This window comes from Xyrauchen texanus, chromosome 28, assembly GCF_025860055.1.
Source record: "Xyrauchen texanus isolate HMW12.3.18 chromosome 28, RBS_HiC_50CHRs, whole genome shotgun sequence".
NCBI classification, from domain to species: domain Eukaryota; kingdom Metazoa; phylum Chordata; class Actinopteri; order Cypriniformes; family Catostomidae; genus Xyrauchen; species Xyrauchen texanus.
In genome coordinates, this window is record NC_068303.1 from 41595377 (window position 1) to 41621281 (window position 25905).

Sequence of the window (25905 nt, forward strand, 5' to 3'; positions counted from 1 at the left end):
AGCTCCATACTATGGGCATGGGTAGGGACCCTTGTGCCCCCCATGACCCCAGAGTATGGAGCCGAAAGTCGGCTTGGTTCTCGAAATACACCCGGTCAAAATCAGCATCCAACATGTAACTTAATAAGTTACTGACTGGACTTCACCACATATGGTGAAATCCCCAAATCTTTACAGGATCTGACCCGCTGAAAATGTCTAAGTCAAAAACAGCATCCATCCTGTAACTTATTTGACGGGTGCCCTATAGGCTTCCCCCTGGATGACATTTGACCGGGTGTATCTCGGGAACTAAGCCGACTTGGAGCCCCATACTCTGGGCATGGGTAGGGACCCTTGTGCCCCCCATGACCCCAGAGTATGGAGCCGAAAGTCGGCTTGGTTCTCGAAATACACCCGGTCAAAATCAGCATCCAACATGTAGCTTAATAAGTTACTGACTGGACTTCACCACATATGGTGAAATCCCCAAATCTTTACAGGATCTGACCCGCTGAAAATGTCTAAGTCAGAAACAGCATCCATCCTGTAACTTATTTGACGGGTGCCCTATAGGCTTCCCCCTGGATGACATTTGACCGGGTGTATCTCGGGAACTAAGCCGACTTGGAGCCCCATACTCTGGGCATGGGTAGGGACCTTTGTGCCCCCCATGACCCCAGAGTATGGAGCCGAAAGTCGGCTTGGTTCTCGAGATACACCCGGTCAAAATCAGCATCCAACCTGTAGCTTAATAAGTTACTGACTGGACTTCACCACATATGGTGAAATCCCCAAATCTTTACAGGATCTGACCCGCTGAATATGTCTAAGTCAGAAACAGCATCCATCCTGTAACCTATTTGACGGGTGCCCTATAGGCTTCCCCCTGGATGAGATTTGACCGGGTGTATCTCGGGAACTAAGCCGACTTGGAGCCCCATACTCTGGGCATGGGTAGGGACCTTTGTGCCCCCCATGACCCCAGAGTATGGAGCCGAAAGTCGGCTTGGTTCTCGAAATACACCCGGTCAAAATAAACATCCAACCTGTAGCTTAATAAGTTACTGACTGGACTTCACCACATATGGTAAAATCCCCAAATCTTTACAGGATCTGACCCGCTGAAAATGTCTAAGTCAGAAACAGCATCCATCCTGTAACTTATTTGACGGGTGCCCTATAGGCTTCCACCTGGACAGTCGAATATTATGCAAATTGTGCATAAATAATAGCTGTAATGTGCATGAGTGTGTTGTGGTGTGTCCCCTGTGTGGTGTATAGTAGGTTTCACCTCATAAAACCACTGTATTTCACCATTATGAAATATGACCCATTATTGTACTGTCAGGGGGAAGCCTATAGGGGCTCTGTTGAATAAGTTGAAGGTTGGCTCCAAATTTTGAACGGCTATAACTCGGGGACCCGGCCGCCTAGCGACACCAAACTCGGGTCAAAGTAAGGTCCCGAGGGGCCCTCTCCAACGGGCTCTGGCCCGAGCTTCTAACCCCCCCACGGTCCGAGATACGGGGCCCAACAGGAAAGGATGCACATCGGAAGGAAGGGTCCCAGAGGCTCGGGACTCTGGGGTCTGAGAGGGCCCCTAGGAGCCCCTCACCGACCGAAAGGACGATCCGCTGGGCCTCGTCATTTCCGAGATATCGTCCGTTTTGTCCAAAAGTCCCTTATGTATAACCGGGTGTATCTTGGGAGATAAGCCGAGTTGGAGCACCAAACTACGGGCATGAGGGGGGCCCATAGGGCCCCTTCTGACCCCACCGCCCCAGCTCCTGGGACCTTCCCTTTCCGAGATGCAGTCACTTCCGGTGCAGATTTGACCGGGTGTATCTCGGAAACTACGCCGACTTTGAGCTCCCGGTCAAAATCAGCATCCAACCTGTAGCTTAATAAGTTACTGACTGGACTTCACCACATATGGTGAAATCCCCAAATCTTTACAGGATCTGACCCGCTGAATATGTCTAAGTCAGAAACAGCATCCATCCTGTAACCTATTTGACGGGTGCCCTATAGGCTTCCCCCTGGATGAGATTTGACCGGTGTATCTGGGAACTAAGCTCGACTTGGAGCCCCATACTCTGGGCATGGGTAGGGACCTTTGTGCCCCCCATGACCCCAGAGTATGGAGCCGAAAGTCGGCTTGGTTCTTGAAATACACCCGGTCAAAATAAACATCCAACCTGTAGCTTAATAAGTTACTGACTGGACTTCACCACATATGGTGAAATCCCCAAATCTTTACAGGATCTGACCCGCTGAAAATGTCTAAGTCAAAAAGAGCATCCATCCTGTAGCCTATTTGACGGGTGCCCTATAGGCTTCCCCCTGGATGGGATTTTGACAGGGTGTATCTCGGAAACTACGCCGACTTGGAGCCCCATACTCTGGGCATGGGTAGGGACCTTTGTGCCCCCCATGACCCCAGAGTATGGAGCCGAAAGTCGGCTTGGTTCTCGAAATACACCCGGTCAAAATAAACATCCAACCTGTAGCTTAATAAGTTACTGACTGGACTTCACCACATATGGTGAAATCCCCAAATCTTTACAGGATCTGACCCGCTGAAAATGTCTAAGTCAAAAAGAGCATCCATCCTGTAGCCTATTTGACGGGTGCCCTATAGGCTTCCCCCTGGATGGGATTTTGACAGGGTGTATCTCGGAAACTACGCCGACTTGGAGCTCCATACTATGGGCATGGGTAGGGACCCTTGTGACCCCCATGACCCCAGGGCATGGATCCGAAAGTCGGCTTGGTTCCTGAGATATGCCCGGTCAAATATGGAATTTGACCGGTGTATCTCGGAACTAAGCCGACTTGGAGCTCCATACTCTGGGCATGGGTAGGGACCCTTGTGCCCCCATGACCCCAGAGTATGGAGCCGAAAGTCGGCTTGGTTCTCAAATACACCGGTCAAAATCAGCATCCAACATGTAGCTTAATAAGTTACTGACTGGACTTCACCACATATGGTGAAATCCCCAAATCTTTACAGGATCTGACCCGCTGAAAATGTCTAAGTCAGAAACAGCATCCATCCTTTAACTTATTTGACGGGTGCCCTATAGGCTTCCACCTGGACAGTCGAATATTATGCAAATTGTGCATAAATAATAGCTGTAATGTGCATGAGTGTGTTGTGGTGTGTCCCCTGTGTGGTGTATAGTAGGTTTCACCTCATAAAACCACTGTAATTATGAAATATGACCCATTATTGTACTGTCAGGGGAAGCCTATAGGGGCTCTGTTGAATAAGTTGAAGGTTGGCTCCAAATTTTGAACGGCTATAACTCGGGGACCCGGCCGCCTAGCTGACACCAAACTCGGGTCAAAGTAAGGTCCCGAGGGGCCCTCTCCAACGGGCTCTGGCCCGAGCTTCTAACCCCCACGGTCCGAGATACGGGGCCCAACAGGAAAGGATGCACATCGGAAGGAAGGGTCCCAGAGGCTCGGGACTCTGGGGTCTGAGAGGGCCCCTAGGAGCCCCTCACCGACCGAAAGGACGATCCGCTGGGCCTCGTCATTTCCGAGATATCGTCCGTTTTGTCCAAAAGTCCCTTATGTATAACCGGGTGTATCTTGGGAGATAAGCTGAGTTGGAGCACCAAACTACGGGCATGAGGGGGCCCATAGGGCCCTTCTGACCCCACCGCCCCCAGCTCCTGGGACCTTCCCTTTCGAGATGCAGTCACTTCCGGTGCAGATTTGACGGGTGTATCTGGAAACTACGCTAACTTTGAGCTCCATACTCTGGGCATGGGTAGGTACCAGTGGGACCCCCATGAACCCAGAGTATGGAGCCCAAAGTTGGCTTGCTTCCTGAGATACACCCGGTCAAAATCTGCATCCAACCTGTAGCTTAATGAGTTACCTACTGGACTTCACCACATATGGTGAAATCCACAAATCTTTACAGGATCTGACCCGCTGAAAATGTCTAAGTCAGAAACAGCATCCATCCTGTAACTTATTTGACAGGTGCCCTATAGGCTTCCCCCTGGATGGGACTTTGACCGGGTGTATCTCGGGAACCAAGCCGACATGGAGCTCCATACTCTGGGCATGGATAGGGACCCTTGTGCCCCCCATGACCCCAGAGTATGGAGCTGAAAGTCGGCTTGGTTCTCGAGATACACCCGGTCAAAATCAGCATCCAACCTGTAGCTTAATAAGTTACTGACTGGACTTCACCACATATGGTGAAATCCCCAAATCTTTACAGGATCTGACCCGCTGAATATGTCTAAGTCAGAAACAGCATCCATCCTGTAACCTATTTGACGGGTGCCCTATAGGCTTCCCCCTGGATGAGATTTGACCGGGTGTATCTCGGGAACTAAGCCGACTTGGAGCCCCATACTCTGGGCATGGGTAGGGACCTTTGTGCCCCCCATGACCCCAGAGTATGGAGCCGAAAGTCGGCTTGGTTCTTGAAATACACCCGGTCAAAATAAACATCCAACCTGTAGCTTAATAAGTTACTGACTGGACTTCACCACATATGGTGAAATCCCCAAATCTTTACAGGATCTGACCCGCTGAAAATGTCTAAGTCAAAAAGAGCATCCATCCTGTAGCCTATTTGACGGGTGCCCTATAGGCTTCCCCCTGGATGGGATTTTGACAGGGTGTATCTCGGAAACTACGCCGACTTGGAGCCCCATACTCTGGGCATGGGTAGGGACCTTTGTGCCCCCATGACCCCAGAGTATGGAGCCGAAAGTCGGCTTGGTTCTCAAATACACCCGGTCAAAATAAACATCCAACCTGTAGCTTAATAAGTTACTGACTGGACTTCACCACATATGGTGAAATCCCCAAATCTTTACAGGATCTGACCCGCTGAAAATGTCTAAGTCAAAAGAGCATCCATCCTGTAGCCTATTTGACGGGTGCCCTATAGGCTTCCCCTGGATGGGATTTTGACAGGGTGTATCTCGGAAACTACGTCGACTTGGAGCTCCATACTATGGGCATGGGTAGGGACCCTTGTGACCCCCATGACCCCAGGGCATGGATCCGAAAGTCGGCTTGGTTCCTGAGATATGCCCGGTCAAATATGGGAATTTGACGGGTGTATCTCGGGAACTAAGCCGACTTGGAGCTCCATACTCTGGGCATGGGTAGGGACCCTTGTGCCCCCATGACCCCAGAGTATGGAGCCGAAAGTCGGCTTGGTTCTCGAAATACACCGGTCAAAATCAGCATCCAACATGTAGCTTAATAAGTTACTGACTGGACTTCACCACATATGGTGAAATCCCCAAATCTTTACAGGATCTGACCCGCTGAAAATGTCTAAGTCAGAAACAGCATCCATCCTTTAACTTATTTGACGGGTGCCCTATAGGCTTCCACCTGGACAGTCGAATATTATGCAAATTGTGCATAAATAATAGCTGTAATGTGCATGAGTGTGTTGTGGTGTGTCCCCTGTGTGGTGTATAGTAGGTTTCACCTCATAAAACCACTGTAATTATGAAATATGACCCATTATTGTACTGTCAGGGGAAGCCTATAGGGGCTCTGTTGAATAAGTTGAAGGTTGGCTCCAAATTTTGAACGGCTATAACTCGGGGACCCGGCCGCCTAGCGACACCAAACTCGGGTCAAAGTAAGGTCCCGAGGGCCCTCTCCAACGGGCTCTGGCCCGAGCTTCTAACCCCCACGGTCCGAGATACGGGGCCCAACAGGAAAGGATGCACATCGGAAGGAAGGGTCCCAGAGGCTCGGGACTCTGGGGTCTGAGAGGGCCCCTAGGAGCCCCTCACCGACCCGAAAGGACGATCCGCTGGGCCTCGTCATTTCCGAGATATCGTCCGTTTTGTCCAAAAGTCCCTTATGTATAACCGGGTGTATCTTGGGAGATAAGCTGAGTTGGAGCACCAAACTACGGGCATGAGGGGGGCCCATAGGGCCCCTTCTGACCCCACCGCCCCCAGCTCCTGGGACCTTCCCTTTCCGAGATGCAGTCACTTCCGGTGCAGATTTGACCGGGTGTATCTCGGAAACTACGCCAACTTTGAGCTCCATACTCTGGGCATGGGTAGGTACCAGTGGGACCCCCATGAACCCAGAGTATGGAGCCCAAAGTCGGCTTGCTTCCTGAGATACACCCGGTCAAAATCTGCATCCAACCTGTAGCTTAATGAGTTACCTACTGGACTTCACCACATATGGTGAAATCCACAAATCTTTACAGGATCTGACCCGCTGAAAATGTCTAAGTCAGAAACAGCATCCATCCTGTAACTTATTTGACAGGTGCCCTATAGGCTTCCCCTGGATGGGACTTTGACCGGTGTATCTCGGAACCAAGCCGACATGGAGCTCCATACTCTGGGCATGGATAGGGACCCTTGTGCCCCCATGACCCCAGAGTATGGAGCTGAAAGTCGGCTTGGTTCTCGAGATACACCCGGTCAAAATCAGCATCCAACCTGTAGCTTAATAAGTTACTGACTGGACTTCACCACATATGGTGAAATCCCCAAATCTTTACAGGATCTGACCCGCTGAAAATGTCTAAGTCAGAAACAGCATCCATCCTGTAACTTATTTGACGGGTGCCCTATAGGCTTCCACCTGGACAGTCGAATATTATGCAAATTGTGCATAAATAATAGCTGTAATGTGCATGAGTGTTGTGGTGTGTCCCCTGTGTGGTGTATAGTAGCTTTCACCTCATAAAACCACTGTAATTATGAAATATGACCCATTATTGTACTGTCAGGGGAAGCCTATAGGGGCTCTGTCGAATAAGTTGAAGGTTGGCTCCAAATTTTGAACGGCTATAACTCGGGGACCCGGCCGCCTAGCGACACCAAACTCGGGTCAAAGTAAGATCCCGAGGGGCCCTCTCCAACGGGCCCTGGCCCGAGCTTCTAACCCCCACGGTCCGAGATACAGGGCCCAACAGGAAAGGATGCACATCGGAAGGAAGGGTCCCAGAGGCTCGGGACTCTGGGGTCTGAGAGGGCCCCTAGGAGCCCCTCACCGACCGAAAGGATGATCCGCTGGGCCTCGTCATTTCCGAGATATCGACCGTTTTGTCCAAAAGTCCCTTATGTATAACCGGGTGTGTCTTGGGAGATAAGCCGAGTTGGAGCACCAAACTACGGGCATGAGGGGGCCCATAGGGCCCTTCTGAACCCACCGCCCCAGCTCCTGGGACCTTCCCTTTCTGAGATACGGTCACTTCGGTGCAGCTTTTACCGGTTGAAACTCAGAAACTACGCCGACTTTGAGCTCCATACTCTGGGCATGGGGAGGTACCAGTGGGACCCCATGACCCCAGAGTATGTAGCCCGAAGTCGGCTTGGTTCCTGAGATATGGCAACTTCCTGTGGAAGTTTGACCGGGTGTATCTCGGAAACCACGCGTGCTTGGAGCTCCATACTCTGGGCATGGGGAGGTAGCAGTGGGACCCCATGACCCCAGAGTATGGAGCCCAAAGTCGGCTTAGTTCTCGAGATATATCCGGTCAAAAAGAGCATCCATCCTGTAACCTATTTGACGGGTGCCCTATAGGCTTCCCCCTGGATGAGATTTGACCGGGTGTATCTCGGGAACTAAGCCGACTTGAGCCCCATACTCTGGGCATGGGTAGGGACCCTTGTGCCCCCATGACCCCAGAGTATGGAGCCGAAAGTCGGCTTGGTTCTCGAGATACACCCGGTCAAAATCAGCATCCAACCTGTAGCTTAATAAGTTACTGACTGGACTTCACCACATATGGTGAAATCCCCAAATCTTTACAGGATCTGACCCGCTGAAAATGTCTAAGTCAAAAGAGCATCCATCCTGTAGCCTATTTGACGGGTGCCCTATAGGCTTCCCCTGGACAGTCGAATATTATGCAAATTGTGCATAAATAATAGCTGAAATGTACATCAGTGTGTTGTGGTGTGTCCCCTGTGTGGTGTACAGTAGGTTTCACCTCATAAAACCACTGTAATTATGAAATATGACCCATTATTGTACTGTCAGGGGGAAGCCTATAGGGGCTCTGTCGAATAAGTTGCAGGTTGGCTCCAAATTTTGAACGGCTATAACTCGGGGACTCGGCCGCCTAGCGACACCAAACTCGGGTCAAAGTAAGGTCCCGAGGGGCCCTCTCCAACGGGCCCTGGCCCGAGCTTCTAGCGCCCCCACGGTCCGAGATAAGGGGCCCAACAGGAAAAGGTGCACTTTGGAAGGAAGGGTCCCAGAGGCTCGGGACTCTGGAGTCTGAGAGGGCCCCTAGGAGCCCCTCTCCGCCCCAAAGGACGATCCGCTGGGCCTCGTCATTTCCGAGATATCGACCGTTTTGTCCAGAAGTCCCTTATGTATAACCGGGTGTATCTTGGGAGATAAGCCGAGTATGAGCTCCATTCTCCGGGCATTAGAGGGTCCCATAGGGCCCCTTCTGACCCCACCGTCCCCAGCTCCTGGGACCTTCCGTTTCCGAGATACGCCCCGGGAGACCGAGATGGCATTTTGCACTCTCGCGCCCATGGCTCCCGAACCCCGGCACCCACTCTCTCGTGTCTGGGCTCGTTGGAAAGGGCCCCTCGAGACGCTTCCGAGGACCCCTGGCTTGACTCTCTAGCCCAAGAGGAACCGGAGTTAGGGGCCCCAGTGTAGCGCCCTTACGCAAAACCTCTCTCCCGAACCGGACTGAGCACGGACTCCGGACCGGTCTCGTTCGACGGGGCTCTTCGAGACCTTTCCAACAACACCCTCCCCGTCTCTCTAGCCCACCGGACGGCGAGGGTAGAGGCCGATGAATGAAGAAAGTCGATGCCGCTTTCCTTTCAGCACCACTGACAGGCTGTCTCCCCCTCCGGCTGCACCGTGGGCCCTTTTTATGTTCCCGGTGGGCTAGAGAGGCGAGGCCGGGCTCGTTGGAAAGGTCTCGGGCAGCCCTTTCGAACGAGACTGGCCCCTAGTCCGTGCTTGGTCGGGTTCGGGAGATAGAGCGGTCCGAACTTTTTACCGGGATGGGACTTTGACCGGGTGTATCTCGGAAACCACGCCGACTTGGAGCTCCATACTCTGGGCATGGGTAGGGACCCTTGTGCCCATCATGACCCCAGGGCATGGATCCCAAAGTCGGCTTGGTTCTCGAAACACACCCGGTCAAAATCAGCATCCAACCTGTAGCTTAATAAGTTACTGACTGGACTTCACCACATATGGTGAAATCCCAAATCTTTACAGGATCTGACCCGCTGAAAATGTCTAAGTCAGAAACAGCATCCATCCTGTAACCTATTTGACGGGAGCCCTATAGGCTTCCCCCTGGACAGTCGAATATTATGCAAATTGTGCATAATTAATGGCTGTAATGTGCATGAGTGTGTTGTGGTGTGTGGATGGAGTCTACAATTACTGCATTAAACAGTGTCTTACTTCAAAATATACTAGAGACCACAATGTATAATTTAAAGTAAGTCACTATGTAATGCTGTATAATTTAAAGTAAGTCACTATGCAATGCATGTACAATCACTTCATTAAACAGTGTCTTACTTCAAAATATACAAGAGACCAGAATGTATAATTTAAAGTAAGTCACTATCTAATGCATGTAAGTGTACGTGCATTACATAGTGGCTTACTTCAAGTTATATTCAAATTGACATAGCTTCTGCAAGCCACTCCCTCATGCTCTCAGTACTAAGTTCAGCATCGTTTGAAGCAGACATCATTGCAACTTTTCCTCTTTAAAAGTTATGTTCTTCACGATCGATAACTAAACCAAAATGCCTGTTTTATCTTGCCCGCTTTGTACACGAGAGTATGCTCGGATGAGCCAGCACTTGGTAGTATTTCACAAGATTGAGAATAAGGAGGAGAGAAAGCTTCTGCTGTCACTGCAGTCCGGGAGGGTAAATATCAACAGTTGCCTTTGCCCAGTTGCTGGTTGTGGGAAGGCAACAACCTGGATAGACCGGCACCTGAAATTGCACACGGAGTTGTCCAGTTCTGAAAAGGAGAGCGCAGTCTTGTCCTGCAAGAGGAAGAGGGTGATCGGACAGCTGGCAGCACTTAGGGCCACGAACCCGGAGGTGCCACTGGTTAGTACCCTGGATTTGGGTCCGGACATTGAGGAAGCTGATTGCCCATTTGAAGAGGAGGAGGAGGAGGAGGAGGAGGAGGAAGGATGCAGCAACCCTGGCTGTAAAACTCTAATTGAAAAGTTGAAGCTAGAAATCAGTAACCTTAACCGTAGCAACGACACGCTGACCGGTGCCCTGCAAAACGTTACCAAGAAGTACCGTCGTTTGCAGAAGAGGGCAGAATCCAGGGGTGCGGGCCGCTTAACCAAGGCAACCAGGAGACTGATCTCTTCTGTCAAGTCTGACCCTTCTGCCGACACTTCCACCGTGCAGCCGTCGCCCAGCGATTTGGATCCCTACATCAGCCAGCAACCATAGGATCCTGACGAAAGCGATCATGGGTCGACACTGAGTGAGTACACTTGCATTGTTTTAACTTGATGTTTTCTGAAATGTCATTGTCAGTGACTTCAAAATATACTAGATAGACCAATGTGTGTACAGTGTGTTGACTGACAATTGGCTCTCCTCATTAATCTTTGTGCACAGAAAAAATCATGGAGGAGTACAAGACAAATCAATTGGGTCCAGACCCATCTTTAAAGCACATTGACAATGTCAATGCAAAAATGTTCCGCATTAAACAATTTCTTACATACATGGCTGAGGGAAAGTCAAGACTGAGCACCCTGGTGTTTTTGAACGAAACAAGCAGGATTCATGCGTAAGCAATTTTCTTAGTATATGTCCCTTTTGTAATAATGTTTAAAAAATATATATTTTTTGTTTGTTTTTTTTTATAAGTTGTTTGTTTGTGTGCAGGTGGGTCAGCTCCTTGCGCCATGCACATATGAAGGAGACCACTATTGATTATTATGTACAGAATGTTTCACATTTCATCACGTACATCTCGGAAACTCCTCCACCTTCCTGCCGGCTTTCAAAAACAGTATTAATTGGTCTTCATCGGGAGATGCAGACTGTAAAAAAGTCTTTGAAGAGAAAAGTGGCCATGCACCGGACATTGGTGAAGACCCAAAAGCAGCATAGGGTGCTGAGCAAAGCCACTATTTTGAAGTGCCTGAGCCAGGCCAAGCAGGCCATCCCCAATATTCTGGGTAAGTTTTTCCCCCATTTAACTCATTGTACTGACATATTGTAAAATGCAGAAGAAATGTGCAACATGAAGATTGAGCTCTGTGTTGTTTATAGCCCTCCTGGAAAGTGATGTGGCCACCACAGCTCTTCAGTGGGAGTTTTATGGCCACTTGTCGGCGTACTTGGCAGCCCTCTACGGTCACCGAGGGGGGGTTTTCCAAAATATGTTAATAAAGGAGGTCGAGGAGGCCCAGGAATCCCCATCCGACGGTGTATTCTTGATCAACGTGAGTGTATTACTTCCTTTTATGCATCAGGTGATCTTAATTTGTTCGATCTCTGTTCTGATTTGCACTGTTTTTTGTTTTTGTTTTTTTGTGTCAACAGATCCAGTTCCACAAAACCAACCAAATGTTTGGCCCAGCACAGATAGCCGTAACCAGGGAGGAGTACGAATGGATGCAGCGCTTTCTCAAAATAAGGAGAAGACTTCCCGGTGGCAGCACTGCCCAATACTTTTTTTTTACTTCTACGACAAACGTCTGCAAAAAGCTGGTGACATATTTCCGTAGCGCTTGGAAGGCGATGGGACTTCCAGGCAGCCCAAACTTCACTGACATCAGAACCTCAATCGCCAGTCATGTAAGTGTTTTCTCTCGTTGTGCACATTTCAGAGACATTCAGTTAGGTGTTGTCTCCTCAAACTGTTTTTGTTTTCTCCTTCTTTCTCTCTATTTCTAGGCCAAATTCACTCATTCGGAAGACAACAGAATGAAAATTGCCAAATTCATGTGTCACGATGTTCAGACGGCCGACAGGTTTTATGTGACTAACTTGTCGGTCAAGCAGGCTGTTGAGCACCGGATGCTTTTCGAGGCTGCGCTGAAAGGGGAGGACGACAGAACAGCAGGGGTCAAGCGAGTGCGCCCTGGCCGGAAAACGGACGAACCAAGGAAGAGGCTGAAGGCATCTGAAGAAGCCTCGGGTGACACATCAGGCTCTCCTGAGATGAGTCCTGAGACCAGCCAGGTAAATAGATATCCTGTAAACATACTGAGTCTATAATACTGTATTTATTGGCACAATGATGATCAATCCTTCACCATGTGTTTTCTTTGGAAGGGTGAAGAGGGCCTGTCCGAAGGTGATGCATCAGGGCAGAGTGGAGAAGGCTCAGCGACAAGCAGCCAGGAGGGTTTACCAGTCCCCTCGCCCAAAAAACCCCCGATTGTTGTGATTCCCCCGGTGAGGACAAAAAAAAAAACATTGACACCACGCCGCATTTCACCCATAAGGGTTGAGAAGGTGAGGAGGGCCATTAGAAAAGTGTGTTTTATTAGTGTTATTAATAATAAAAGTAATTATTGTGCGTGTGGGGGGGGGATTTGGCATTGTAATAAAACTTGTTTGCTGTGTTAAAAAATCCTTCACCATGTATTTTCTTTGGAAGGTTGAAGAGGGCGTGTCCGAAGGTGATGCACCAGGGCAGAGTGGAGAAGGCTCAGCGACAAGCAGACAGGAGGGTTCACCGGTCCCCTCGCCAAAAAACACCCCGACTGTTGTGATTTCCCCGTTGCAGTCAATAAGGAATAAATTGAGACCACGCCGCATTTCACCCATACCTGTCGAGAAGGTTAAAAAAATGGCCCAGCAGAAGAATGTCAACAAGAAAGTGAGGAGGGCCATTAGAAAGTGACGTGAGAAAAAATAAAGCATTTTTGCTCCCCCTTTCCCTGCCCCAGTTTGACCAGTCTTTCATTTAATTTTTGCATTTTTTCTTAAATCATTTTTTGTTCTTTATATTTGTTATATACTTTATATCATATTTTTATTAGTGTGTTTTATAAGTGTTATTTATAATAAAAGTAATTATTGTATGTGTGATTTGGCTTTGTAATAAAACTTGTTTGCTGTGTTAAAATTTTGTCTGTCATTTTTTTCCTTTTATTATTGTTAAATGCATCACAGTCACTTATATAGTTCTTTGACATAAATCCCAGGTACCTTATGTGGTGAGGTAACCCAGGTAAGCTTATCTGACAAAACTGTATGATGTACTGTAAGTTTTACCTAGTAACACTTTATAATAACTGTAAATTATTCATCATTAGTTAGGCATTACTAAACAGTTAAAAAAATCATTCATAAATCATTAATAGGATCATTACTCCATGATCCTTTAGAAATCATATAATACATGAAGTAAGACTCAGGTAAACAAATAGTTTTAAAGTATATTTGTAAAAAATGAGAACAGTAGACCATAATGACCAAAATATTTTTTTTTATTTAAAACAAATAATCATTCGTCCTCCTCCTCTTCATCGTCTGCAAAATACTAGAGAGAAATAAAATCAAACGAAAAATTAACAGTTTAATGACAAGTGTACTCACGGTGCGGCTTATAATCTCAGTGGTTGCCTTGGGGAAGAAAAAAACATTGAAAAAATAAATGAAATGTGAATTATTACCACAAGATTTAATTTGTTATAAATCAAGTTAATAAAGATTAAGATTTGGCCAAACAACAAACTTAAAGTGTACTTACCTAGAAAGTACTGGCTAATATAAGGTAAACAAAGAAAACAAATATTTATATGCTATTATTACTATTATTAAACACAAATGCCGCATTTATTATTTTTATTTGAAAGAAGAAGATCATCAAGCCTGTAGTTACTTGATCAGTTACCAAAGAATTCAAAATAATAAAAAAATATTTTCCAACAACATAAATCTTTACTTACTTGAAAATATGCATAGTAACTTACTTTAAATTATACATTCTGGTCTCTTGTATATTTTGAAGTAAGACACTGTTTAATGAAGTAATTGTACATGCATTAAACAGTCTCTTACTTGAAAATATACTAGAGACCTGAATATATAATTTAAAGTAAGTCACTATCTAGTGCATATATAAATATTTGTTTTCTTTGTTTCAGTCTGTGCAAAATGATGAGCGACAGCGAAAGCGACAGCGGCGTTTTCACATCAGGAGTGAGTATTGATATAAAATGCGGTAACGCTTCCTTTTACAGTCCAGTTACCCATGTACAGACTATGTACTTATTTTAGTAATTACAATTACTGGGTAATAACTAGGTACTAACCCTGAACCTACCCCTAACCCATGTACAAGGAAGAGTTAGCGAAAATGCTTTGTTGTTTGGCCAAATCTTAATCTTTATTAACTTGATTTATAACAAATTAAAGATTGTGGTAATAATAGACATTTAATTTATTTTTTCAATGTTTTTTTTCTTCCCCAAGGCAACCACTGAGATTATAAGCCGCACTGTGAGTACAGATGTCATTAAACAGTGCATCTGTTTTAGACAGAGATTATCGTATGATGTGCAGTTGGACGGATGTTGTATTGTGTTATTTTGCAGGACAGCGAACACCCATCCTCCTCGGAGGAGATCATAGGAAGAGGTAATATTCCTCCTCCTCCCCCTCCTCCCCCTAACAGTCCCAATTTGCCCCGCCATCAATCGCCCCGCCATGCGCCCCCATCTCCTCCACGGCCTCTTCCTCATGCTTTTGATGAGGTAATGGACATATTCAATGTAGGCTGTCAAACTCTCAAGTTGCAATTGTGTGTTGTTAATTTTTCGTTTGATTTTTATTTCTCTCTAGTATTTTGCAGACGACGAAGAGGAGGAGGACGAATGATTATTTGTTTTAAATAAAAAAAAAATATTTTGGTCATTATGGTCTACTGTTCTCATTTTTTACAAAAATACTTTAAAACTATTTGTTTGCCTGAGTCTTACTTCATGTATTATATGATTTCTAAAGGATCATGTGATAGACTGGAGTAATGATCCTGAAAATTCAGCTTTGCATAACAGAAATAAATGATAATTTAAAGCATAATAAATTGAAAACCAATTATTTTAAATTGTAATAATATATCACAATATTAAATTTTTTGGCTTCCCCTGGACAGTCGAATATTATGCAAATTGTGCATAATTAATGGCTGTAATGTGCATGAGTGTGTTGTGGTGTGTCCCCTGTGTGGTGTACAGTAGGTTTCGCCTCATAAAACCACTGTAATTATGAAATATGACCCATTATTGTACTGTCAGGGGGAAGCCTATAGGGGCTCTGTCGAATAAGTTGCAGGTTGGCACCAAACTTTGAACGGATATAACTCGGGGAACCGGCCGCCTAGTGACACCAAACTCGGGTCAAAGTAAGGTCCCGAGCGGCCCTCTCCAACGGGCCCTAGCCCGAGCTTCTAACCCCCCCACTGTCCGAGATACGGGGCCCAACAGGAAAGGATGCACATCGGAAGGAAGGGTCCCAGAGCCTCGGGACTCTGAGGTCTGAGAGGGCCCCTAGGAGCCCCTCACCGACCGAAAGGACGATCCGCTGGGCCTCGTCATTTCCGAGATATCGTCCGTTTTGTCCAAAAGTCCCTTATGTATAACCGGGTGTATCTTGGGAGTTAAGCCGAGTTGGAGCTCCAAACTACGGGCATGAGGGGGGCCCATAGGGCCCCTTCTGACCCCACCACCCTCAGCTCCTGGGACCTTCCCTCTCGGAGATACGGTCACTTCCGGTGCAGCTTTGACCGGGTGTATCTCGGAAACCACGCCGACTTGGAGCTCCATACTCTGGGCCTTGGGAGGTACCAGTGGGACCCCCATGACCCCAGAGTATGGAGCCCGAATTCGGCTTGGTTCCTGAGATATGGCAACTTCCTGTGGAACTTTGACCGGGTGTATCTCGGAAACCACGCCTACTTGGAGCTCCATACTCTGGGCATGGGGAGGTACCAGTGGGACCCCCATGACCCCAGAGTATGGAGACCAAAGTCAGCTTGGTTCCTGAGATACATCCGGTCAAAAACAGCATCCATCCTGTAACCTATTTGACGGGTGCCCTATAGGCTTCCCACTGGATGGGACTTAGACCGGGTGTATCTCGGAAACCACGCCGACTTTGAGCTCCATACTTTGGGCATGGGTAGGGACCCCTGTGCCCCCCAAGAGTATGGAGCCGAAAGTCGTCTTGGTTGTCGAGATACACCCGGTCAAAATCAGCATCCAACCTGTAGCTTAATAAGTTACTGAAAGGACTTCACCACATATGGTGAAATTCCCAAATCTTTACAGGATCTGACCCGCTGAATATGTCTAAGTCAGAAACAGCATCCATTCTGTAACCTATTTGACGGGTGCCCTATAGGCTTCCCCTGGATGGGAATTTGACCGGGTGTATCTCGGGAACCAAGCCGACTTGGAGCTCCATACTCTGAGCTTGGGTAGGGACCCTTGTGCCCCCCATGACCCCAGACTATGGAGCCCAAAGTCGGCTTGGTTCCTGAGTTATGCCCGGTCAATGAAGGGACTTTGACCGGGTGTATCTTGGAAACCAAGCTGACATGGAGCTCCATACTCTGGGCATGGGTAGGGACCCTTGTGCCCCCCATGACCCCAGAGTATGGAGCCGAAAGTCGGCTTGGTTCTCGGGATACACCCGGTCAAAAACAGCATCCAACCTGTAGTTTAATAAGTTACTGACTGGACTTCACCACATATGGTGAAATCCCAAATCTTTACAGGATCTGACCCACTGAAAATGTCTAAGTCAGAAACAGCATCCATCCTGTAACCTATTTGACGGGTGCCCTATAGGCTTCTCCCTGGATGGGACTTTGACCGGGTGTATCTCGGGAACCAAGCCGACTTGGAGCTCCATAATCTGGGCATGGGTAGGGACCCTTGTGACCACCATGACCCCAGAGTATGGAGCCGAAAGTCGGCTTGGTTGTCGAGATACACCCGGTCAAAATCAGCATCCAACCTGTAGCTTAATAAGTTACTGACTGGACTTCACCACATATGGTGAAATTCCCAAATCTTTACAGGATCTGACCCGCTGAATATGTCTAAGTCAGAAACAGCATCCATCCTGTAACCTATTTGATGGGTGCCCTATAGGCTTCCCCTTGATGGGAATTTGACCGGGTGTATCTCGGGAACCAAGCCGACTTGGAGCTCCATACTCTGGGCTTGGATAGGGACCCTTGTGCCCCCCATGACCCCAGACTATGGAGCCCAAAGTCGGCTTGGTTCCTGAGTTATGCCCGGTCAAAGAAGGGATTTTGACCGGGTGTATCTCGGAAACCAAGCCGACATGGAGCTCCATACTCTGGGCATGGGTAGGGACCCTTGTGCCACCCATGACCCCAGAGTATGGAGCCGAAAGTCGGCTTGGTTCTCGGGATACACCCGGTCAAAAACAGCATCCAACCTGTAGTTTAATAAGTTACTGACTGGACTTCACCACATATGGTGAAATCCCCAAATCTTTACAGGATCTGACCCGCTGAATATGTCTAAGTCAGAAACAGCATCCATCCTGTAACCTATTTGACGGGTGCCCTATAGGCTTCCCCCTGGACAGTCGAATATTATGCAAATTTTTCATAAATAGTATCTGAAATGTACATCAGTGTGTTGTGGTGTGTCCCCTGTGTGGTGTACAGTAGGTTTCACCTCATAAAACCACTGTAGTTATGAAATATGACCCATTATTGTACTGTCAGGGGGAAGCCTGTAGGGGCTCTGTCGAATAAGTTGCAGGATGGCTCTAAATTTTGAACGGCTATAACTCGGGGACCCGGCCGCCTAGCGACACTAAATTTGGGTCAAAGTAAGGTCCCGAGGGGCCCTATCCAACGGGATCTATCCCGAGATTCTAGCGCCCCCACGGTCCGAGATAAGGGGCCCAACAGGAAAGGGTGCACTTCGGAAGGAAGGGTCCCAGAGGCTCGGGACTATGGGGTCTGAGAGGGCCCCTAGGAGCCCCTCTTCGCCCCAAAGGACGATTCGCTGGGCCTCGTCATTTCCGAGATATCGACCGTTTTGTCCAAAAGTCCCTTATGTATAACCGGGTGTATCTTGGGAGATAAGCCGAGTATGAGAGCCAATCTCCGGGCATTAGTTGGGCCCATAGGGCCACTTCTGACCCCACCGTCCCCAGCTCCTGGGACCTTCCGTTTCCGAGATATGGCCACTTCCGGTCCAAGTTTGAACTGGTGTATCTCAGAAACCACGCCGACTTGGAGCTCCATACTCTGGGCATGGGTAGGGACCCTTGTGCCCCCCAAGACCCCAGAGTATGGAGCCAAAAGTCGGCTTGGTTCCTGAGATATGGCAACTTCCTGTGTAAATTGGACCGGGTGTATCTCGGAAACCATGCCTACTTGGAGCTCCATACTCTGGGCATGGCGAGGTACCAGTGGGACCCCCATGACCCCAGAGCATGGAGCCCATAGTCGGCTTAGTTCTTGAGATACATCCGGTCAAAAACAACATCCATCCTGTAACCTATTTGACGGGTGCCCTATAGGCTTGCCCCTGGATGGGACTTAGACCGGGTGTATCTCGGAAACCACGCCGACTTTGAGCACCATACTTTGGGCATGGGTAGGGACCCTTGTGCCCCCCATGACCCCAGAGTATGGAGCTGAAAGTCGGCTTGGTTGTCGAGATACACCCGGTCAAAATCAGCATCCAGCCTGTAGCTTAATAAGTTACTGACTGGACTTCACCACATATGGTGAAATTCCCAAATCTTTACAGGATCTGACCCGCTGAATATGTCTAAGTCAAAAAGAGCATCCATCCTGTAACCTATTTGACGGGTGCCCTATAGGCTTCCCCGCGGACAGTTGAATATTATGCAAATTTTTCATAAATAGTATCTGAAATGTACATCAGTGTGTTGTGGTGTGTCCCCTGTGTGGTGTACAGTAGGTTTCACCTCATAAAACCACTGTAGTTATGAAATATGACCCATTATTGCACTGTCAGGGGGAAGCCTGTAGGGGCTCTGTCGAATAAGTTGCAGGATGGCTCTAAATTTTGAACGGCTATAACTCGGGGACCCGGCTGCCTAGCGACACTAAATTTGGGTCAAAGTAAGGTCCCGAGGGGCCCTATCCAACGGGACCTATCCCGAGATTCTAGCGCCCCCACGGTCCGAGATAAGGGGCCCAACAGGAAAGGGTGCACTTCGGAAGGAAGGGTCCCAGAGGCTCGGGACTCTGGGGTCTAAGAGGGACCCTAGGAGCCCCTCTTTGCCCCAAAGGACGATTCGCTGGGCCTCGTCATTTCCGAGCTATAGACCGTTTTGTCCAAAAGTCCCTTTTGTATAACCGGATGTATCATGGGAGTTAAGCCAAGTTGGAGCTCCAAACTCCGGGCATGAGGGGGGCCCATAGGGCCCCTTCAGACCCCACCACCCCCAGCTCCTGGTACCTTCCCTTTCCGAGATACGGTCACTTCCGGTGCAGATTTGACCGGGTGTATCTCGGAAACCACGCCTATTTGGATCTCCATACTCTGGGCATTGGGAGGTACCAGTGGGACCCCCATGACCTCAGAGTATGGAGCCCGAAGTCGGCTTGGTTCCTGAGATATGGCAACTTCCTGTGGAAATTTGACCGGGTGAATCTCGGAAACCACGCCTACTTGGAGCTCCATATTCTGGGCATGGGGAGGTACCAGTGGGACCCCCATGACCCCAGAGTATGGAGACCAAAGTCGGCTTAGTTCTCGAGATACATCCTGTCAAAAAGAGCCTGTCACCTATTTGACAGGTGCCCTAATGGCTTCCCCCCGGACAGTTGAATATTATGCAAATTTTTCATAAATAATATCTGAAATGTACATCAGTGTGTTGTGGTGTGTCCCCTGTGTGGTGTACAGTAGGTTTCACCTCATAAAACCACTGTAATTATGAAATATGACCTTTAAATGTCATATGAATAATGCATCCGTCCTGTGACTTACCAGAAAAAATGCCTTTTTGGGGCCATTTTGCCCTGTTGCGGGGCCCCTGGAGGGTCTCAGGAGACCGGACCACCGTCCCCGGCCTCAGGGGGAGAGGCCTGATCGATCCGTAGGCGTCGTTTGGGGGCCAAAAATTTTTTAGGGGGCGCCGCGCAGCGCTTAGGGATTTGCGTCAAAGGGCTGTCATTTAAGTTATTCAGGGAGGTGAAGTACCATAAATGGCGAGAGAGGGTCAGACTGAAGATCTAAAGGTGCCTGGTTCGATCCCGGGTTTCGGCAACTATTGCTCTTGACTACTTTTCTCTTGCCAATTTCCAAAAAGCATTTTGCCTGTCCACTCCCAGGTTTGCGCTTTTGAGCAAATATCAGTTCCATGCTGTAATGGTTATCAGTCTGGAATGAAAATCCAGTGAATTGAGCTCCAATGTCAGTTTAACCTTCATTGTTGTTTCCATACTTGCCCAAGACTTTTGAAGAATTGTCGATTTCCCCCTTCACATAGGTTGCATGAGAGAAAAATACTGTACGTGGGTGGGTCATGCTGCAATACCCTGCTCGCCAGGCCCATGAGTACTTCCCCATGCACTTATGTAAAAAAGAGGAACATGGTGTAAATCCATGAGATTTTAAGGAAAATGCTGAAATAGCTTATTTGGGAGAGCATTAGACTGCAGGTCCAAAAGTCCCTTGTACAATCCTGAGTTTCAGCAGCTATCGCTCTTTACTGCTTTTGTTTCAACTCCTTTCCAAAGAGCAATTAAGCTCTCTAGTCACAGGGGATCTATGCATTTGGAATGAAGAACTTGTAGTTCACATCTAAGAGGAAGCTCCTTTGCTTTTTGTGCCCACTTGTGAGGTTGTCTGTTGAAATTCCCATCAAAAGTCCTAAAGTGTGCCTTTCTCTTACCAATTTCCAAAAAGCATTTTGCCTGTCCACTCCCAGGTTTGCGCTTTTGAGCAAATATCAGTTCCATGCTGTAATGGTTTTCAGTCTTGGATGTAAATCCAGTGAATTGAGCTCCAATGTCACTGTAACTTTCATTGTTGTTTCCATACTTGCCCAAGACTTTTGAAGAATTGTCTATTTCCACATTCACATAGTTTGCATGAGAGAAAAATACTGTACGTGGGGGTCATGTGCAATACCCTGCTCGCCAGGCCCATGAGTACTTCCCCATGCACTTATGTAAAAAGAGTGACATGGTGTAAATCCATGAGCTTTGTAGTGAAATGCTGAAATAGCTCAGTTGGGAGAGTGTTAGACTGAAGATCTAAAGGTCCCTGGTTTGATCCCGGGTTTCGGCAGCTGTTGCTCTTGACTACTTTTCTCTTGCCAATTTCCAAAAGCATTTTGCCTGTCCACTCCCAGGTTTGTGCTTTTGAGCAAATATCAGTTCCATGCTGTAATGGAATGAAAATCCAGAGAATTGAGCTCCAATGTCACTGTAACCTTCATTGTTGTTTCCATACTTGCCCAAGACTTTTGAAGAATTGTCGATTTCCCCTTCACATAGGTTGCATGAGAGAAAAATACTGTACGTGGGTGTGTCATGCTGCAATACCCTGCTACGCCAGGCCCATGAGTACTTCCCATGCACTTATGTAAAAAAGAGTGACATGGTGTAAATCCAAGGGTTCTGAAGTTAAATGTTGAAATAGCTCAGTTGGGAGAGTGTTAGATTGAAGATCTAAAGGTCCCTGGTTCAATCCAGGTTCTTGGCAGCTATTGCTCTTCACAACTTTTCTCTTGCCAATTTCCAAAAAGCATTTTGCCTGTCCACTCCCAGGTTTGCGCTTTTGAGCAAATATCAGTTCCATGCTGTAATGGTTATCAGTCTGGAATGAAAATCCAGTGAATTGAGCTCCAATGTCAGTTTAACCTTCATTGTTGTTTCCATACTTGCCCAAGACTTTTGAAGAATTGTCGATTTCCCCTTCACATAGGTTGCATGAGAGAAAAATACTGTACGTGGGTGGGTCATGCTGCAATACCCTGCCTGCCAGGTCCATGAGTACTTCCCCATGCACTTATGTAAAAAAGAGTGACATAGTGTAAATCCATGAGATTTTAAGTGAAGATGCCAAAAAGCTCAGATTGGAGATCTTTACACTGAAGGTCCCTGCTTCTATCCCGGGTTTCGGCAGCTATCAGCTCTTGACTGCTTTTGTTTCAACTCCTTTCCAAAGAGCAATTAAACTCTCTAGTCACAGGGGATCCATGCATTTGGAATGAAGAACTTGTAGTTCACATCTTAGAGGAAGCTCCTTTGCTTTTTGTGCCCACTTGTGAGGTTGTCTGTTGAAATTCCCATCAAAAGTCCTAAAGTGTGCCTTTCTCTTACCAATTTCCAAAAGCATTTTGCCTGTCCACTCCCAGGTTTGCGCTTTTGAGCAAATATCAGTTCCATGCTGTAATGGTTTTCAGTCTTGGATGTAAATCCAGTGAATTGAGCTCCAATGTCACTGTAACTTTCATTGTTGTTTCCATACTTGCCCAAGACTTTTGAAGAATTGTCTATTTCCACATTCACATAGTTTGCATGAGAGAAAAATACTGTACGTGGGGGGGTCATGTGCAATACCCTGCTCGCCAGGCCCATGAGTACTTCCCCATGCACTTGTGTAAAAAGAGTGACATGGTGTAAATCCATGCGCTTTGTAGTGAAATGCCGAAATAGCTCAGTTGGGAGAGCGTTAGACTGAAGATCTAAAGGTCCCTAGTTCGATCCAGGGTTTCGGCAGCTGTTGCTCTTGACTACTTTTCTCTTGCCAATTTCCAAAAAGCATTTTGCCTGTCCACTCCCAGGTTTGCGCTTTTGAGCAAATATCAGTTCCATGCTGTAATGGAATGAAAATCCAGAGAATTGAGCTCCAATGTCAGTGTAACCTTCATTGTTGTTTCCATACTTGCCCAAGACTTTTGAAGAATTGTCGATTTCCCCCTTCACATAGGTTGCATGAGAGAAAAATACTGTACGTGGGTGGGTCATGCTGCAATACCCTGCTACCCAGGCCCATGAGTACTTCCCATGCACTTATGTAAAAAAGAGTGACATGGTGTAAATCCAAGGGTTCTGAAGTTAAATGTTGAAATAGCTCAGTTGGGAGAGAGTTAGATTGAAGATCTAAAGGTCCCTGGTTCAATCCAGGTTCTTGGCAGCTATTGCTCTTCACTACTTTTCTCTTGCCAATTTCCAAAAGCATTTTGCCTGTCCACTCCCAGGTTTGTGCTTTTGAGCAAATATCAGTTCCATGCTGTAATGGTTATCAGTCTGGAATGAAAATCCAGTGAATTGAGCTCCAATGTCAGTTTAACCTTCATTGTTGTTTCCATACTTGCCCAAGACTTTTGAAGAATTGTCTATTTCCCCCTTCACATAGGTTGCATGAGAGAAAAATACTGTACGTGGGTGGGTCATGCTGCAATACCCTGCTTGCCAGGTCCATGAGTACTTCCACATGCACTTATGTAAAAAAGAGTGACATAGTGTAAATCCATGAGATTTTAAGTGAAGATGCCAAAAAGCTCAGATTGGAGATCTTTACACTGAAGGTCCCTGGTTCAATCCCGGGTTTCGGCAGCTATCGCTCTTGACTGCTTTTGTTTCAACTCCTTTCCAAAGAGCAATTAAACTCTCTAGTCACAGGGGATCCATGCATTTGGAATGAAGAACTTGTAGTTCGCATCTTAGAGGAAGCTCCTTTGCTTTTTGTGCCCACTTGTTAGGTTGTCTGTTGAAATTCCCATCAAAAGTCCTAAAGTGTGCCTTTCTCTTACCAATTTCCAAAAAGCATTTTGCCTGTCCACTCCCAGGTTTGCGCTTTTGAGCAAATATCAGTTCCATGCTGTAATGGTTTTCAGTCTTGGATGTAAATCCAGTGAATTGAGCTCCAATGTCACTGTAACTTTCATTGTTGTTTCCATACTTGCCCAAGACTTTTGAAGAATTGTCTATTTCCACATTCACATAGTTTGCATGAGAGAAAAATACTGTACGTGGGGGGTCATGTGCAATACCCTGCTCGCCAGGCCCATGAGTACTTCCCCATGCACTTGTGTAAAAAAGAGTGACATGGTGTAAATCCATGAGCTTTGTAGTGAAATGCCGAAATAGCTCAGTTGGGAGAGTGTTAGACTGAAGATCTAAAGGTCCCTGGTTCGATCCCGGGTTTTGGCAGCTGTTGCTCTTGACTACTTTTCTCTTGCCAATTTCCAAAAAGCATTTTGCCTGTCCACTCCCAGGTTTGCGCTTTTGAGCAAATATCAGTTCCATGCTGTAATTGTTTTCAGTCTGGAATGTAAATCCAGTGAATTGAGCTCCAATGTCACTGTAACTTTCATTGTTGTTTCCATACTTGCCCAAGACTTTTGAAGAATTGTCGATTTCCCCCTTCACATAGGTTGCATGAGAGAAAAATACTGTACGTGGGTGGGTCATGCTGCAATACCCTGCTCGCCAGGCCCATGAGTACTTCCCCATGCACTTATGTAAAAAAGAGTGACATGGTGTAAATCCATGAGCTTTGAGATGGACTGCCGAAATATCTCAGTTGGGAGAGGGTCAGACTGAAGATCTAAAGGTCCCTGGTTTGATCCTGGGTTTCAGCAGCTCTTGACTACTTTTCTCTTGCCAATTTCCAAAAAGCATTTTGCCTGTCCACTCCCAGGTTTGCGCTTTTGAGCAAATATCAGTTCCATGCTGTAATGGTTATCAGTCTGGAATGAAAATCCAGTGAATTGAGCTCCAATGTCAGTTTAACCTTCATTGTTGTTTCCATACTTGCCCAAGACTTTTGAAGAATTGTCGATTTCCCCTTCACATAGGTTGCATGAGAGAAAAATACTGTACGTGGGTGGGTCATGCTGCAATACCCTGCTCGCCAGGCCCATGAGTACTTCCCCATGCACTTATGTAAAAAGAGTGACATGGTGTAAATCCATGAGATTTTAAGTGAAAATGCCGAAATAGCTTAGTTTGGGAAAGCATTAGACTGCAGGTCCAAAGTCCCTGGTACAATCCTGAGTTTCAGCAGCTATCGCTCTTGACTGCTATTGTTTCAACTCCTTTCCAAAGAGCAATTAAGCTCTCTAGTCACAGGGGATCTATGCATTTGGAATGAAGAACTTGTAGTTCACATCTTAGAGGAAGCTCCTTTCCTTTTTGTGCCCACTTGTGAGGTTGTCTGTTGAAATTCCCATCAAAAGTCCTAAAGTGTGCCTTTCTCTTACCAATTTCCAAAAAGCATTTTGCCTGTCCACTCCCAGGTTTGAGCTTTTGAGCAAATATCAGTTCCATGCTGTAATGGTTTTCAGTCTTGGATGTAAATCCAGTGAATTGAGCTCCAATGTCACTGTAACTTTCATTGTTGTTTCCATACTTGCCCAAGACTTTTGAAGAATTGTCTATTTCCACATTCACATAGTTTGCATGAGAGAAAAATACTGTACGTGGGGGGTCATGTGCAATACCCTGCTCGCCAGGCCCATGAGTACTTCCCCATGCACTTCTGTAAAATAGAGTGACATGGTGTAAATCCATGAGCTATGTAGTGAAATGCCGAAATAGCTCAGTTGGGAGAGTGTTAGACAGAAGATCTAAAGGTCACTGGTTCGATCCTGTGTTTTGGCAGCTATTGCTCTTGACTACTTTTCTCTTGCCAATTTCCAAAAAGCATTTTGCCTGTCCACTCCCAGGTTTGCGCTTTTGAGCAAATATCAGTTCCATGCTGTAATGGTTATCAGTCTGGAATGAAAATCCAGTGAATTGAGCTCCAATGTCAGTTTAACCTTCATTGTTGTTTCCATACTTGCCCAAGACTTTTGAAGAATTGTCGATTTCCCCTTCACATAGGTTGCATGAGAGAAAAATACTGTACGTGGGTGGGTCATGCTGCAATACCCTGCTCGCCAGGTCCATGAGTACTTCCCCATGCACTTATGTAAAAAA

General features: G+C 47.0%; 1 protein-coding gene and 3 non-coding genes across 4 annotated transcripts in view; all 4 read left to right on the plus strand.

Moving 5' to 3' along the window:
* LOC127621737 (uncharacterized) overlaps window positions 1-14819 on the plus strand; it is a 19280-nt gene extending 4461 nt beyond the window's left edge. Inside the window, exons 7-10 of the mRNA XM_052095449.1 lie at window positions 12264-12446; window positions 12592-12813; window positions 14537-14695; window positions 14784-14819. Of these exons, the coding sequence (XP_051951409.1) occupies window positions 12264-12446; window positions 12592-12813; window positions 14537-14695; window positions 14784-14819 (600 nt within the window). The remainder of the gene's footprint in view (window positions 1-12263; window positions 12447-12591; window positions 12814-14536; window positions 14696-14783) is intronic.
* Window positions 14820-21189: 6370 nt separating this feature from the next.
* On the plus strand, window positions 21190-21262 carry trnaf-gaa (transfer RNA phenylalanine (anticodon GAA)). The gene has a single exon. It is a non-coding gene; the product is annotated as a tRNA-Phe (tRNA).
* A 1363-nt stretch (window positions 21263-22625) lies between these two features.
* On the plus strand, window positions 22626-22698 carry trnaf-gaa (transfer RNA phenylalanine (anticodon GAA)). Its single transcript has one exon. It is a non-coding gene; the product is annotated as a tRNA-Phe (tRNA).
* Window positions 22699-24062: 1364 nt separating this feature from the next.
* Window positions 24063-24135, plus strand: trnaf-gaa (transfer RNA phenylalanine (anticodon GAA)). Its single transcript has one exon. It is a non-coding gene; the product is annotated as a tRNA-Phe (tRNA).
* Window positions 24136-25905: the final 1770 nt, after the last annotated feature.